Consider the following 17,113-nt stretch of genomic DNA (forward strand, 5'->3'; position numbering starts at 1 on the left):
ACATGAATCTTAACAAACGTTTTGCCATGTTTTTGTTTTTCCATTTATTTTTTTTTTCATGGGTTTTGATATTGGAAGTTCGTACAAATGCACGAAATTGCCAAAATTCACTACAAATACATTTCTGATGTAATAATCATCAAATTATCTTAGCATAATCTACAAGAAAATAAATATTATTTGTATGGTCAGGCAAATGTTACAATTCTTTCCTTGATACTGTTTTAATAGCACAGACATGCAATCAATCTTTGCCATGATAAAAAAAAAAAGTATCAATTATTCAACTATATGCCTTAGACTCCCTAGAGGGTTCTGTCATAACGTAATGTCACAGAGCCTGTTTAATTATTACCGCTATCATCCACTCTAGCGGAAAGTTCTTGAGGTAATAAATATGAATGGCTTAAAGAAGAAACAGCAGTGGATTCCCAGGGCCATATATCACAAGCTATAATTGTATCTTTTTTGTCGAGGTGACATTATTGGCATGTAGGAAGCAACTCTTCTGTGTCTTCTGCTTCTCAAAAGCCATTTAGAATGTTCTAAAATGTTAGAGAAATATAAGCCATATCCATTTTAATATATCTATGTATCATATGGGGTTGTAAATAAGGCAGATATTACGCCACAGTGGAGCCATATGGTTTCCATGTTTATTTTTATTGGAAACCAGTGTAATCTGTTCATGATCAGGTAATATAATTATTAAAAATGGATATATATCTTAAATACCTGGTTTTATATAAATAAAAAAGACAAATCTCGAATTTAAAATATGACTGATTTTATTTAAGTCCTTTGCCAGCTTCATAAGTTAAATAGGAAATGTTTCTAACTTAAGCTAAGATGATGTCTGTTAACATTAGCTCCGACTTGTCAATATCAATACAAGCAGATGAAATACATAAATGACAACAATGAAATGAAGTTGAAAAGCAGCATTGATTCAAATGGGCCGAACAGGAGACGCCTCTTCTGTTTGAAAGGAAAAAGTCACATGCAATATTTCTGTGTTTCAGGGACTCCTCTTTATATCTTCTCACGAAGACAAATTGGAAAAAGAAGACCGCTGGGAAGAGATACTACATACTTCCAAATTAGTGAATGAACTTCCCGCGTCACTAGTGTACTCTGGATAAGACGATGTTGAAGAGATAATGTTTTTCAGTCTCTGAAGAGCAATAATCAACAGCAGCAGGAGAAAGGCCAGTAAACTGAGGAAGATAGAAACATAGACATACACGTTTGATAACCGATTTGATGTGGAGGATGAATCCGCTGAAGTTGAAATAGAAGTAGGAAAGAGCTCCAGAAACGTTCCATTCCCCATTTCTTCTGGAGAGCCAGTTGAGGGGCTGAGCCCTGACATTTTGGCATAAGCTGTGAGACAACTTCCGTCAATATATAGTCAGGCCCATCAATCTTAAGACATTTTCCAAAAGCAGGTAGCAACGTTCTAGATGACAAATCCAAAATCCAGTCAACTTGCGAAGGTCAACCCTGAAATGTAAGAAAACATTATTTCAATTGTTTCAAACTATTTATATAGCATAATTCATATTTAACAGACTGCATTCCCAGCAGTGCAATTATTCAAACTAAATTTACTCTGATGAGTCAGTTCTAACCATCTAAAAATGGAAGTGTTGTCATGTCATCTATTCATTATTTTCTTTTATAGCTTGTTTCCCCAGTGCAGGACTCCTTCTAGATTTGAAACTTGCGAGCAATGAACCAGAGCTATTATTCTAAGCTTTACACTGAGAAGGACATGGCGTTGTGGTCATTGTCTTGCAGCCTGGAATCAATGAACTTCCTTAATATAATCACAATTTATATTCAGATTTTATAGTGTAGTCTTAGGATAGGCACAGTAATAAGATGTGTAGATGTAAAGACCCAAGTCATTGAGAAACCTTGTACCTATTAACCTCAAGGCATCCGAAAATAATGCAAAAATCATTAGAACAGTTACAAAGGTCGGCCAGAATAACTGATTATCTGAGCAATACTATTTTAGACACAGAAGGCTAAGTGATTAGGCTTTGTTCGGACATGCATGCAGCCCATATTAATCCCAAAGATACAAGGAGGACCTAAAAGGTGGACAGCGACACAACTTACCAATAACTAGTATAGTCTGGTATAAATGAAATTTCTGCTGTCAGACCTAGTACTAGTTAATAACAGCAGTATCTGGCAAGGAACACAAACTTTAATATTATTCCATCAAGTAGATCAGTAGAAAAGTTACTCTGTAGGAAGTCATTTTTTTTGCTTTATGTTAATGTTGACATTTTATATTAGAAAATGGGTTGCGGTTATTTTATACCAAAATACAAAAGTATGGTTAACCACCAAAGTGTGGAGAATTTGGAAATGCCAAAGAAAGTGTGTCCATTTTTGTGAAAAGTTTTGCAAATTTACTACACGATTCCCCATTAAAGAGATAATTTTTTTTTTTTTAAAGTAATACCTATAGGAATGTCTTAAAGCACGGAAATGTAAATGTTCACATTATAAACGTAAAAAAGGGTAAAATCCCTGAGCAGTTAATATCGAATACCAACAATTTTCATTACTAAGTGAATATCCCAAAACCTGCTGCTACACGTGCTCTGTTTTCACACAGAGAAGTTCTTCACCGAATAAATAGCCATCTCTGCTTCACATCAGATTGAACAAACGTTTCAAGATTTTACCTTTGTTGGTCCATACTAGAGGACTGCTTTGGGATGCGTGTCCGTGGGACCCGTCAAAAAACTTGCGGCGCGGGCAGTTTTTTGGGTGTTGCGGGCGGTTTTTACATGATTTTTACATGATTTTACAACCGCTTTGTACATGCCTGGTAATAATTACATATGTCATTAGTAGCAGATGATTTAATGTAAAGGACTCACTTCTGCACTAGAACACATTGAGAAGCCCCTCGCCGTGCAGGGCTGTGCAGGCTCTGGTGTAAGCACCAACATAGCTAATGGTGGACATTTACTGGGGTCTGTGGCGGACAACTTATTGATGTTCTGTGGACCCCACAAACCTTGCCACGGTGTCCTTGTACGGACACTTTGACTACGTGCAGCATTTAAAGAGGAACCCTCACCATTTTTTATTAGTTTCAGATTAAGTTTTCAAAAATATTGAGCAGTTTTCTTTTTTAAAAGCTATTCTAGTTTTTACATAATATAATGTTTTCAGACATATGCATAACAAACATTTGTATGTGTTCTAGCTCTGCTATCTTGTCCTAATCTCCTAGACTCAACTCAATGTGGTGTTTGAGCAGCAAACGTCATCCAATATATCCAATTACTGACAGCAATGGCAGCCTCCGGGGTCTGCAGAGGAAGGGAGATTATTAGAGCAAAATGAAATAAAACCAAGTATTTGTCAATGCCAACCTATATTACGTTATACATTACTGGGTTTTGCTAAGGAGAAATGTGTTTTTTTCCAGGGGACTTGCCATTAAGGACTTCTAGCATTATATTGTTTACTGTCTAGACTTAAAATAAGACTACAACCCCTCTCCTTTCTTGACCGAAAAAACTGTTCTTCATCTGCTCATAGCAAAGCAAATTCATTTGTTTTACCATTTCTCACCAACTCTTACTTTGAACTACCAGTTGCCAAAGGTAATGTCTTTATATCCTTCTATCTTTCACGTTTTAAGCTTACTTTTTCTGGTTTCCAAATAGGTAATTTGACACTACTCAATATCTGTTTTCACATAATGTGATTTAAAGGAAGAAATACTCTTGTTAGGGGTGCTAGAAGTTGAGAAAATGCAAAAAATAATCTGTACAGATTTGTTTTGTTCCTTTGGCTGCATTAAAAAGCATTAAACGTGTGTAAAATGACATAATATATTAACACAATGTTTTGTTACTTGTTACCGACAAAATAATGGAAATGCTGTAGTTTACTTGCAGCAGGTGATGAAGCCAGTCCAGGAGTTCTGGATCTCCCAGATAGTTACTCACCTGTTAGCCATGAGCAGCATGGGATTCAGGTGAGAAAAGACAGAAGCAGTGAGTGAGACTGCATGTCTCTCCAAAAGAGTCCGCTGAATGGTTCCTAAAGGAGGAAAAAGTCTGTGCTAAATAATGTTTTTTTATTGTTGGCAGCGGGTAAGCCCTCCAATGATAGGGGAAATTGTTAGTAAGTGCTCGGAGAGCAAGGCTTTTCTTTTTGTTTGTTTTATATTTATGTTTGTTTACCAGACCTTTTAATAAAAGGACTACAATTTCTAAAAGGAATTCAACCTTGTGTGGTATTTTAAACCTTATGACTGTGTGGTTACATGATCCCAGCTCACAGTACTTTGATATTCATTCTAAAAAAAAACAGAAAACAAAGCACTTACCCGAGGTAGAAGCTGCAGCTCAGCATCTAATTTCATCCTTAGTCCAATGATTCTTGACACTGATTGGCTGCTTGAAGCAGCCAGTCGATGTCAGGAAAGCATTTATATTTCTTTGAATGGGCACAGGGGTCTGGAGCTGACTGGCAGTAAGTATAACAAGTGAATGGCGATGTGTTTATTTCAAATGGAAAACAGCTGGTGATTGGGGTAAATGCATATGGGGAGATTCGGCAGATGATGACTGGAGTCTGCCTTTAACGCAATTGGGTGTCAACAGTTGTGAAAACCGAGCATTTTTTTTTTACATTTTGGATTGTTTCAGACAAGGCTAGTGTTCTGAATAGAAATTGGCACTAATTACAAGATGCATGAATATTAAGACAGCATCAGCTAACTAGCTAACACTCTAGCATGTCTATGCATATTGGTGTGGTTTGGTTAGAGTTATGTGTATATATTCTCAACTATATTGACCTATTGTCTACCTATTGGTAAAGTAACATTTATTTGATGGTTCTTTGTCTTTTTCCAAGTAGAAAGTTTTTGCTTCAAAACAATTGATGTTTTGCCCAATAGACATATTACAGCTCACTCATATTACATTCTTCGTAATAATGCTGCAGCAGTAACACTTTATATTTTCATAACAGCTTTTATTAGTTTTACTCCCACTTGTGTTTGTTAATATCTTTCTTTTTGTTTCTTCTAGCTTCATCTGGTGGAGATTTTTTCAAAATCCAGATATACTAGATTTTACTATAATTAATCTTTCTTTTTGCTGTACAATATTGTGATTTCTCCAATTGAATTATAATCACATCATTACCTACAGTGCTTAAGTCATAAAGTATAAGGATACTAATTAAATCTTTTAAAAATATAATATAGGCATTTCATGGATCATTGAAGTCTTCGCCACATATGATGTTATATCCCAGTGCTACTTAAAGTTAACTACTTAAAGTGCATATGATGGCTGGAGCATCCCTTTAATGTTTTGTCTGAGTGGAACTGCACCTTTAACTCAAGACAGGAAAGATCCCTACTTACTTATCTACAGCAACCATTTAAACATTCGAGCTCTCAAAGTATGAACAACACAAGCTATTAAACATATGGTAAATGGTACACTGTGGGGAAGTTTGTAGGATTATTTGCATATGTTTTGACATTATTGCCAAAATATATGCAAATAATGATTTAGTTTGTATTGCCTTTTTACATAAGCAATTCGCTTAAGTGGAAGTATTACAGTTTCACTCCATCAGCTTGGCCATTGTATCATGAAGGCAGCAACACATTCCAGCCTAGGCCGACAAAGCCTAGGGTAGCAGGTCCTCCTGCTATAAAACCAGAGGGTGCAAAGCTGCTCAGTGGGCCGGTTATAAGTAAGATCGATGAGCTTCCCAACAAGCCCATTTAGCGCTCATTTGGTTTTGAGTATATACCACGTGAACACCGGCACCAAGGGGTATGTTTGGCCAAACAGATCTCGTACAAGTCAAGCAGCTGGGGGTGAACTTGAAAGAGGGGCCCCTCGGCTATCATATTCATTAAAGTGCATAAGATGGCTTGAGTGACCCTTTCATTTGTATATTTTTTTGTAAAGTGAAGTTGCATTTGTATTTCTAGAGTCTTTAGAAGAATTCAATACTTTCTATTTGAGCAACATATTCATATTTGGTAAATCTGATACTTATATTGGCTAACTGAAATGCATCGGATTGCAAGCTTTTGGGACTAGTTAGGACTAGTAGTACGCAGCAAGTGACAGCAAAATAAAGAAACTGTGAACTAAGATTATATTAGCGCAGTGATGCCAGGAGAAAATAGAACTCCATGATTTAGTGTCAATGTAAAATGTGACAGTTGGCACACGCAGTGCTGTTATGAGGTGTCACACACTATGTGTCTGTACACGATTAATCATTTGTGAATTAATTTTATGTGAATAGTGTGACGCAAATGCTTTTTCAAGTCTTAAACCACATTAACAACTCTCTCTAGAAGGTATTTTTAATACTGTGTCCATTGTGTCAGTTTTTGGCAGGTATAGCAGCGCATAGAACCCTTAATTCTGGTTTATGATGTGATAAAGATAAACCAAAAATGTTATTAAGCCATTTATGGACTGACACATTGGGTATGTCTGTGATGTCTATAAAATAGGCTTTTCTGGTCTGCTCTTTTATTTGTAGATATGGATTGTTCAGCTGAAGATTGCATCCAACCATTCTGAATTTAGAACAGACTGAATGGAATATATATATAGAGAGAGAGAGAGAGAGAGAGGAAGAAAGAGAGAGAGAGGAAGAAAGAGAGAGAGGACAAGAGGAAAAAAGACAGAGAAGAAGAAAAAGAGAGAGAGAGGAAGGAAGGAAGAAAGAGAGAAAGAGAGAGACCACAAAAAAGGTCTTGTAACCAAAATATGATGTGCTTTAGCATGCAGGCCGTACTTCAGGCATAACAAAAATAGCAATGCAGATAAAATCCTACTCCACTCCTACTCCACTAACTAACTTCCTTTCCCTGACTATACTACTGGGCTACTAAGCAAAACCCAGTAGATTACATAAACAGCAAAGAAATATACGTTTTGTTTGCTTTACAGTATAAGCACTCGTTTCTCAGGCTCACAGTTCCTGTGTCTCCACTCCACCTCCTCGCAAGTGAGAGTGATTGTTCTCTGCATAGGGGTTTTGAAGACCCCTAATTAGTGCCATAAGAACAACCTGAAAGTGCCATTCTGGGGCTAACACAGCACTGTTCACTCACTATGCCACAATATATATATATATATTATATATATTTCATTGTCATCCAATAATGTTGGATAGCCAGAGGCTAGTTTTTCTGAATTTGCCTTTAAAAAAGAGAAGGTCCATAACGCTACCACGTTCTGTTTCATTATATATTATGTTCAGACAATTCCATTTTAAATGTATAGATTTGTTATCAGTTCTCATTCCTTGATTGTTTGCAAAGCAATTTCAGAGCTATTTGTCTCTTGTTGAGTAGGTCTCCCTAAGTTCACCGGCTGCTCCATTTGGTCATTACCAGGCGGCCTATCACACGTCTTCTTTCATGTCTGATCAACCTAAAGGGCAAACTCATCTTTTGTCCTAGACGTCACTCAAACAAATTAAGTATTCATCGTTAGGCTTTCCTTTTTATTCATGGTGCGTGTTTGGAATTATAACTGTTATCTCTCTAGCTACGCTAAAAGTATATTTGTTGTACAAGACAAATCTGGTTTGGGACGACTATATCTCAGCTGTTCAGCCAAATTATAACAGATTAAAATTTTATTCCACAATTAATGGCAAAGCGAAATGTAATGTCCATACATATGAAAACTACCAGATATGACATTGGATCCTCTTTAGACATAAAGGTGATTCAGTAAATATACTGATATATAGGTCCGTTTCCCATCTTTTTGCAGCACTCTTTGTGTAGGATTTATTGTGTTAGGACTTGCAGGGAATGGGCAGAATGTTATTTGTAGGCATTAACTTTCCCTCTGCTGTGAGTAGGTACCGGCAAAAATCTGAGATCATATGAATCAACTCTATAGAGTTTTGATGTATGCAAATTAAAAATGACATGATTAACCCTCATATTTTTGACGTACCCAGGCCAAAATACTGGAGCCAAACAAAAGATCTGCTCCTAGATCTCAGGGACAGCTGGTTAGTGTTGTATGCAGTATAATATGTGGACTATAAGTATAGGGTTGATCGATACAGTCATGTGAAAAGCAAAATAAACCACCTTCTATGGTTTTACATATCAGGAAATAACATTCAGCAGGTCCAAACATTCGGTAAATACAACCTCAGATGAACAACACATGGCACATGGAGAAGCCATGTGTAAAAATCCATGTGCACATTATGATTAAATAGCTTGTAGAACCACCTTTAGCAGCAATAACCATTTTCTGTATGACTTCCTCAATCTCTCGCATCGTTGTGGAGGAATTTTGGCCCATTCTTCTTTACAAAATTGCTTCAGTTTATTGAGGTTTGCGAGCATTTGTTTATGCACAGCTCTCTTAAGGTCCCACCACAGCATTTCAATTGGCTTGAGGTCTGGCCTTTGAATGGGCCATAGCAACACCTTGATTCTTTCTTTTTCACACATTCGGTTGTAGATTTGCTGGTGTGGTGGTGGATCATTATCCTGCTGCACGACCTAGTTTCGACCAAGCTTTTGCTGTCGGATAGATGGACTTACATTTGACTCTACTTTGGTATACAGAAGAGTTTTTGGTGGACTCAGTGACTGCAAGGTTCCCAGGTCCTGTGGCTGCAAAACAAACCCAAATCATCACCCCTCCACCACTGTGCTTGACAGTTGGTATGAGGTGGTTGTGCTGATATGCTGTGTTTGGTTTTTCGTCAAATGTGGCGCTTTGCATTATGGCCAGACATCTCCACGTCTTGACTGTCCAAGTGTTACGCTCTGCCCAGGCTGCGGAGCTGCATATCTGTTCTGCTTTAGTTTCTCTGCTTTGCTTTGATCCATTCCTGGATTTCCTTTTGCTTTGTTCTATTTTCCATTCCTTGCTTCTGCTCCGGCTCTTTGCTTCAGCTCTGCTTCCTTTATTAGGTGTGCCCCACCTGTGTTCTGTTTGTCTCAGTCTGCAGTCTAAGGTATGTCTCTGTGCTGTGTTTGGTTTACATGTGTGGTTTGTTTTGTATCTTGTCTGCAGGGATTAGCGTTAGGACCCACCGTCATTGGAGTACTTTGGCGTAGTGGTGGGCTAAGCATACTATGGCCATATCATGTGACGAAATCTCCAATAGTTCTCTTGTAGTCCTAGGCTAGTTTCTGTATTCATGTTTGTTTGTCTTTTATGTACCTTTGCCCTTCTTCCTTGAATCATCTGAGGATTCCGGTTCCTCTCTCCTCTCCCCATGTCCCTGTTAAGATTTCCTATCCTTGCTTAAAGGAAGAAGCGTCCGAGGGTTCCGGCTCCTCACTCCTTCCCCTGTGTTCCTTGCCTTCTTCCCTGTCCTTTGTTGTGCCCTGTACCATGTATGTCTTGTCAGGTTATGTTTATTCCTTGTCTTGTGCCTGTTTATACTTTACGCTATTCATGTCATGTTTCTAGCCACTTCTCGTGTATATCTCATATCATGTTTCTTGCCTGGTCTCCCTTTTCCTTGCTGTGTTATGTGTCTGCTACATTAACCCTTTGCCTAGCTTTCATTCTCCCAGCCTGCAGCATCCTGCTCGTGATCTATGTGCTATGCTTCATGCCTGCTCCAGGGTGCCTGCAGGATTCGCTTTGTTCTGGACTCCATCTGCTGCCATATCAGGGCGCTGGTGTTTGGCTGCACTTCCTAGGTGCTCAACGCCTGGGCGAGTGTGGTCACCCTGCAACCAGGCCCTGCCCCAGACTCCACTGCTGCATCGTGACTCCTGCAAACTACATCGGGCGCGCTGGGTCCTTCCAGTCACCAGCTTGGACCCAGTCCGTGACACCAAGGGACATTGTTCCAGAGTTCTTGTGGTTTGTTCAGATGCAACTATGCAAACCTAAGCCATACTGCCATGTTCCTTTTAGAGAGAAGAGACTTTCTCCTGGCAACCCTTCCAAACAAATCATAATTGTTCAATCTTTTTTTAATTGTAATATCATGAACTTTAAAATTTAACATGCTAACTGATGCCTGTAGAGTCTGAGAATGATGGACTTTTAATTGTTTGGCTTTTATAGAGGTGGTCACACTTGCTGATGATCAATTAATTAAAGGCATTTGATTAGCAGCACCTGTCTGCTACTTAGCATCTTAATTCCTACAGAAGCAGTAAGGGTATACTTAGTTTTTCACAAATGGCTTCTCCATTTTGACTTTATTTTTGTTGAATAAATCATGACATTGTGTAATATGTCATGGGTTGATGTTCATCCGAGGTTGTATTTAAATTCAAAGAGGGTGTACTTTCTTTTTCACAACCCTGTACTTTTAAAGAAAAATGGTACAAATATGCATCGACCATCATTTGTGACTCATTTGTGACTCATTATGCTGAATAGCTCAGGGAAAAGATTCTTAAGAAATCACTATGGCCCTTTTGTCAAGCAATTTATAATCCCATTCTTAATTATATTACTCTTTCCTCTCTTGCACATTTCCATTAATTATTTCACCCTTCTTCTCATTCGCACATTTAAAGACAACCTTTCTAATTTTTAACATACTATAGACCTTTAACCCATTTTTTCCTGAAAAAAGCCAATACATGAGTTCCTTATGTCAGAGGGAGGGATGGGCTGGCTATGGTAAGCTCAAGGGCTAGGGAACCGCAAAACTTGTGGCACATATTTGAGGTAAATGCCCCACCGCCCTTATTACAGATACTGTTGTTCTAGTATGCGACAGTTTTCAATTTGACAAGTGTCCCTGAATTAATTCCCTGTGCTCTTCTCAGGTACCAATCTCTATAACATAAGCCCCTCTTGTTTCCCATAAACTGTTTAATGTATGATTTGTTGTAAGCTTATTACTTATTAGTTTGCATGTAAACAAAAGCTTGTATCTAATAGTATTTTGTACCTAAAATGTAGTGCACATTTTCATAGGCGTGCTGTTGTTCGGTACAGTGATAAATACATTGTTTTATGATTCTGACAACTAAGAGTTTAATCATACATTTTTAATTAAAAGCTGTGAATTGAGAAAGCGACCATCAGATTGGAGAGACAGAAAAAGCACCGTAAGCAGAAAGGGCAATGATATTTTATGCTGGGAAGGGAACTGTGCTGACTATGGTGATATTTTAGGAGGGGAAGCAGATCGGTGCGCAAACAGATTGATAACCAATTGATCTTCAAGAAGATGTGTGAACCACAATCAAGGTATGGAAATAAATGGTTGAACACACTTCTGATTTAAAGGGACATTTTACTGTGCCAGACAGTCCCCCTAAAGAAGAATGCATATTAAAGTACTATGTGTGTACTTTAATATACAGTCTTCAAAAACAACACCAAAAAAAATAAATAAAATGGGTGTAATCAGCATTTATTGCATAATTTACTATTTACCTGTCTCCTTTTTAAAAATCGATCATCAAGAAACAACATGGGAAGATTATCACTGAAATAGTATGATGTGCTCTAACTCAAATGCTGATAAGGAGAACTTTTAAGCATACTACACTGTTATATCAATAAAACCTATACAATGGTGTTTAATGGTCAAAGTAAGCAAGCATATATTATAACTTCACCTTATTCTCTTGTACTTGGTGAGATCGGTATTTGTATGCTCAGCGAGCAGAAAGTCTTGCTACAGAGAAATCAAGTCACTATGTTGCAGCTTATCATATACTTGATGGATGGAAATCCATAAGTAAAATTTTAAAAAGACCTTAGAAAGCATCTTGAAAACACAGAAATCTCAAATCCTGGCTACTTTGGTTTCCAAATCCCTCTGTCTCTCTTCCCTCCCAATGCCCCTCTTTTTCATGGTACTTGCCTACTTTATTTGGTGGGAAAAGCTAATCTTAAATTCATCAGAATTATCTATATGACCTTCCCCACTACTTCCCAGAATATTACTATTTACTTCTGAAGAGTGAGTAAATCTGCCAGTGTGTTTCATAGGGGCATTCTTGAAGGCCCTAGGAGGGGCAAAATCAGTCAGGGATTCACATTAAAAAGGTCGAATGCAATTTTTTTTGAAAAAATGTTATTCATTCTGTTTTATTACCTATAATAAATCAAATGAAGAGGGTAAAAAAGAATTTCCACAACGAGTGCCAGTTTAATTGTTTTTCAGAAGTTCCCCTGCGCAGCTTGTCAGCGCCACTGCCAGATCTGCAATTCAGTGCTTTGAAGAAAATTTGCAGAGCTATAAATATTGATTGTATTAGAAAGCTTACTTTGTATGAATCCTTTGATCAAACAGAGAAACTGTATGGAGTGAGAAAGTATAGGAGATAATGGAAGAATCACAACGTCAAATCAAAAAGAGTTATCATTTTCATTTTACAATATGCTGTCTTTGATATTCCTCTCTACTTAAAAACATAAGAAAAAGTCAGAATATTGCGCTTTATAGCTTTATATTCTCTTATTTCAGTTCTGGTCCTGTATCAGAATGCTAATTCCCAATCACACCTATGACTACCTATGAAGCTTTGACACAAGTCACTCTACTGTCTCCTATCCCAAATGGGACAACTAACATTTGAACATGTCCTGTAGTAATATGTTTCCATTAGCAGAGAAATCCCAGGTTTCCCCAAGTATTGGAACATTACAAAAAATCTAAATAACCAGATGCTTACAAATATTTCAAAAATCTTTATCTGTAATATATATGTTAATCACAGCAGTACCTATAAATTTTCCTAAATATTTCTCAAAAACAACATATGTCTTAAAATGTCATTCATTTCTGATATATTTAATTAGGTGAACAAGCCTCAACTGTGGGATATACGTTCCAAAATTAGTATAGTATAAAAATATCCTTGCACTGTATAAATATATTTAAAGGAACGCTGCTGCCCCAAATATAAGTAAAATTCATATAGAAGTCCAATTTATGTGAATCGGTGAATCCTTTTAATCTTTATATGAGTTAACTGCCTGCTTCTATTGCATCAGAAATTAGTAAGGTACATATTTACGCTAGGCTCCTGACCAACCAGGTTTAGCCTATACAGAGGCAGACAAAACCTATATTACTTTTGAAATATTTACCCTCCCCCATAGCTGTTTACAGAGGGGAACATATGCCCACTTACTTTGATAACTGGTAACATGGGCATACTTGTATCTAGCCACTAGGATGAATATGATGGCCAGTATGGCCAGTATTAGCACCACGTTGGGGCACAAACGCTGCAATAGTCATAATACCGTAAATTATTACATGGGAAGCATCCAATGATAAAGAGTTCATCTTTAACTCTAGACTGCCTTTTACTACAGGACGCTTGGGCAGTGTGGGTGAATAAAACAGTACTATAAAATGGGGATGGGGAGGCTGTAGCAATACTTCACATATTATCAACATATATTCTACTCAAGTCCTATGGTGTATCTTAATATCAAAAAGCTGTACCGTATTTCATATTTACTTATTTATTTTTTGCAAAAAGAGGTAAACACGTGCCTTTGCGATTCCACTTACTTTAAGACTTAAAAGTGCTCTCTGATCTTAAAAAATTGCTCATGCAAATGCATTCTGCAGAAGAAGCACGGCTGAATAATAATGTTATTAGTTGGTAAGTTAACATGAGATGGAGAATGTCATCACTGGTTTAAGAATATATAATGTATATGTATATAAAATTGTATATGTATGTATAGTACTGCATACTTATCAGTAATCCAAACTGATTTCTTCCTGCAAGAGCATCTCCCTAGAGTCCCTAGCAATCCCTCTTTTTCCCCCCTCAAGCTCTGAATAGATTGTAATAGATTTACCTTCTGAACCAGTATTTCCCAACTTGGGGCAATGTCATTGTCAATCTTATGTATAATGTCATTTACTATTGTTAATTTTCACTCTCTATTATTGTAATAACCCTACAGAATCTGCTGGTTCTGTGTATATAAATGTAATGTAAAGCAGCAGGGGAGGGCTGGCACCTTTTTGCCAATGGGGCAGGTAAAGCCAAGTGGCACTATTGGCCACTTGCCCCCACCCCCCAAGTAACATATTTACATACACTTTCACACTAGCACACACCAACACACATTAACACACACTTACACACTTAGGCTAACACACATACACTCATGCTAACATACACTTAGGTATGTACACTCATGCTAACACATATACACTTATACATTCGCACTTACTCTATTACACATACACAAATAGTCCCTCCCTCTCCTCCTTACCTTGTTGGGGGCTAATTTTTAAGAGCTACTTGCACACAATGGGAGCAGCTTTTACCACAGGGCTGTTAGGTGATCCCATCGCATTCCTGCCTCCCCTGTTTAAAGAATTTGGACCCCATTTTGCAGGCTAGCACACCCCTGTGAAACAGTAAGTTTTGGCCGTCACAACCAGGAACAGAACTCCCATAATGGCAACATTTGTACTTTCAACAAGCAAAACTATTAGCAATGGATTTCTACCACTAACACAGCACACATTGCAGATTATTTTAAGGCTCCTTGCATCTATCATATTAAGAAACTTCAAAAATGGATGGATGGGAAGACAGATTAGCAGACAGGAAGAGTGGGAACTGGAGCCTTGGGACTCAAACAAGTAAATTCTACATTTTTATACTACATTATTACAACAATAGCCTTTTTGTTGGTCATTTATTATTAACTTATTGCACAAAACTGCAATACTGGAAGAATATATACATAACTAATATCGAAGAGTTAAAAAAAAGTTTGAATAAAAGTCGTAGGAATAAAAGGAAATCACACACACAATCACCATTTATTGAGAGCCCCTGTATGAATTTTAAGGTCTATATGTATTTTTTATTTAATAAGAACTCTGGCAAAATACAACCATGCAGCCCAAATATGATACTAATATTTATGTATTATATTATTTACATTTTTGGAGATTAAAGAAGTTACATAATTATGTTACAAGATAAACATACAAATTAGAACTATTCTACAAATGAAATATATTTGACCTTCTAAAAAATGCAGCTTATAGCAAGACTAACGATGATTTATCTCTTTTTTCCAGTCAGTGGGAGCACAGTCTGTAAACACAATGTAAACCACAGCCTCTCTATTACAACAGCTTGATGTTAAATACACATAACACAAGTGCATTGTGCCAAGGTGTTTTCCTTGTATCATTGAGCTTAGCTTTACTGGCAGCTTAATAGCAAAGCCATCGAACATGTACCCAAGAATAATGTTTCCCAAGGAAATGACTAGTAGAACACTCTTTATATGGATACATATTTAACATCCCAGTGGGATGTATCCCAGATTGTTGTAATTTCTTTTGAAGGAGCTTTGCCATTTGCACAAAAGATCTGACTCTAATCATGTCAAGAAAGGAGAACCAAAACAGAAAAATAGGGGATCATTACACCAAACAGTCACAACATTACAAAAAAAAGTATTCTGCCATTATGTGTGAGGGAGAGCTCCATTCAGGGCCATGTAATGAACTTGAAATGAGTGTAGTAATTAACAACCGATTCTTGCTGTGCTTTATGGTGCTGTAAAAATGGTCCTTTTCCTATGTGGAGCTAACATCTGATTTCTAACAGATTCAGATCTAACCCTTCTTCTTGGATCTGCTGAAGCTGAGATGTTCCTGATAGCTCAATTTTTAGTTAGTAGCACCAATACATTTTTGTTGGTAGGATTAGTATGGGAGTTGGTGAATCATAAAGTATCAGCTCTTTAAGATACATAGAGTGCTTCCTGTAATCTGATTGTCATGGGGGAATACTCAGTCTCTGTAAAAGCTTGTAATTGATTCACAGAACCCAACATTAAACCCATTAAGACCTAAGACAAGATCAGACGCCTAAATCAAATCAAGTCCCTTCCTGAAGGCATCCATTGCAACTGACAAGTGTTAGTAAATTATTTACAAATCAGACTGAGGATGTATATCAACAAGAAGCTGCATATTGTGTATTGGTAACAATTCAACACCCTTAAAATATCCAAGGAAAGAAGATCTCTAACAACCGCTGATGTGATATACAACAATCCCCATCATCCATGGGTTATGGTGCTGAGATTTCCATTTAACAACTTCTGGAGATTCAGAGGGTGCCAAACCTGACAATAACCTTAATAATCCGTATGTATACAGAAGAGTTTTGGCAGGCATCTCCAATACCATCAGTCCTTCCCACGTGAATTAGGCGAATTATTTAAGATATTAAACAAACATTTCTAAAAACAATATTAAAATAAGGCACACGCGACAAGCACTCGAGAAGCATAGTATGTTCATGTACAAAATTATTCCAAGCAAAAAAAGAAAACTGGATTCCAGAGCTTACTTCTTGCTGATACATTGTAACAACGTGAATTATCAATGTGTCTATGGGATAAGCAATGTGTCTATGTGATTTGTACACGGTTTAGGGGAATAATATAGAAATACTGTAGAAATTATATATATATATATATATATATATATATATATATATATATATATATATAATTATATTTATTGTTTTTGGTTATGATACCAAGTAAGCTACATCGATGCTGTGATGGAGAAACACATGCAGTACTCATGCACTGTTAAATAATAATGTATGAATTTGGGATCACTGTACCTGAGACCGTCTTGCCTTCTCCTGTAGTAGCCCAGAGCAGGGATTCAGTGTGAGACAAAAGGCAGCTTTGATCAGCACTAGCTCCAGCCACTGCCTGCAACTAGTACGGGATGAGCAGCGCTTGAGTGGCAGGGAGGGTGGGTTATACCTTGGAAGCACGTGGAGGGAGGGGGCAGGAGTGATGGTGCAGGGCATCACACAGTGAGGGGCTGCTGCAGTATCCCTATCATCTGCATCTTTAGTAATAGGACATCTAGGTCCAATGTCACTCACCTTGCTCTTCATCAGGAACATTGATGGCATTCCTGCAGCATGACACTGACAGATCCCTGTGTCTGGAAGGGGGTTGGGGTTGATGAGGAGGTAATTGTCAGATACACAGCTAGATTGGGGGTTATGGTGTGTGGACTCTTGTCTATCACACTGTATTCGCTAATGTACATTTGCCAGAGTGTAAAGCAAAAACATTGCCTG

The 17,113-nt window shown here is 37.5% G+C and overlaps 1 protein-coding gene across 1 annotated transcript; it reads right to left on the reverse strand.

Annotated features, from left to right (window-relative positions):
• Positions 1-770: 770 nt before the first annotated feature.
• SERTM1 (serine rich and transmembrane domain containing 1) lies at positions 771-16,808 on the reverse strand. The gene is made up of 2 exons (XM_053456344.1): positions 16,640-16,808; positions 771-1,503 (listed from the first exon to the last, which is right to left on the reverse strand). The coding sequence occupies exon 2, from the start codon at positions 1,370-1,372 to the stop codon at positions 1,043-1,045; it is 330 nt and encodes a 109-aa protein (XP_053312319.1). The 5' UTR covers positions 1,373-1,503; positions 16,640-16,808; the 3' UTR covers positions 771-1,042.
• Positions 16,809-17,113: the final 305 nt, after the last annotated feature.

This window comes from Spea bombifrons, chromosome 2 (assembly GCF_027358695.1).
Source record: "Spea bombifrons isolate aSpeBom1 chromosome 2, aSpeBom1.2.pri, whole genome shotgun sequence".
NCBI classification, from domain to species: domain Eukaryota; kingdom Metazoa; phylum Chordata; class Amphibia; order Anura; family Pelobatidae; genus Spea; species Spea bombifrons.

Excerpts from the sequence above, each read along its gene's own strand:
- SERTM1 (XM_053456344.1), bottom strand. The coding sequence starts at position 1,372 with ATGTCAGGGCTCAGCCCCTCAACTGGCTCTCCAGAAGAAATGGGGAAT.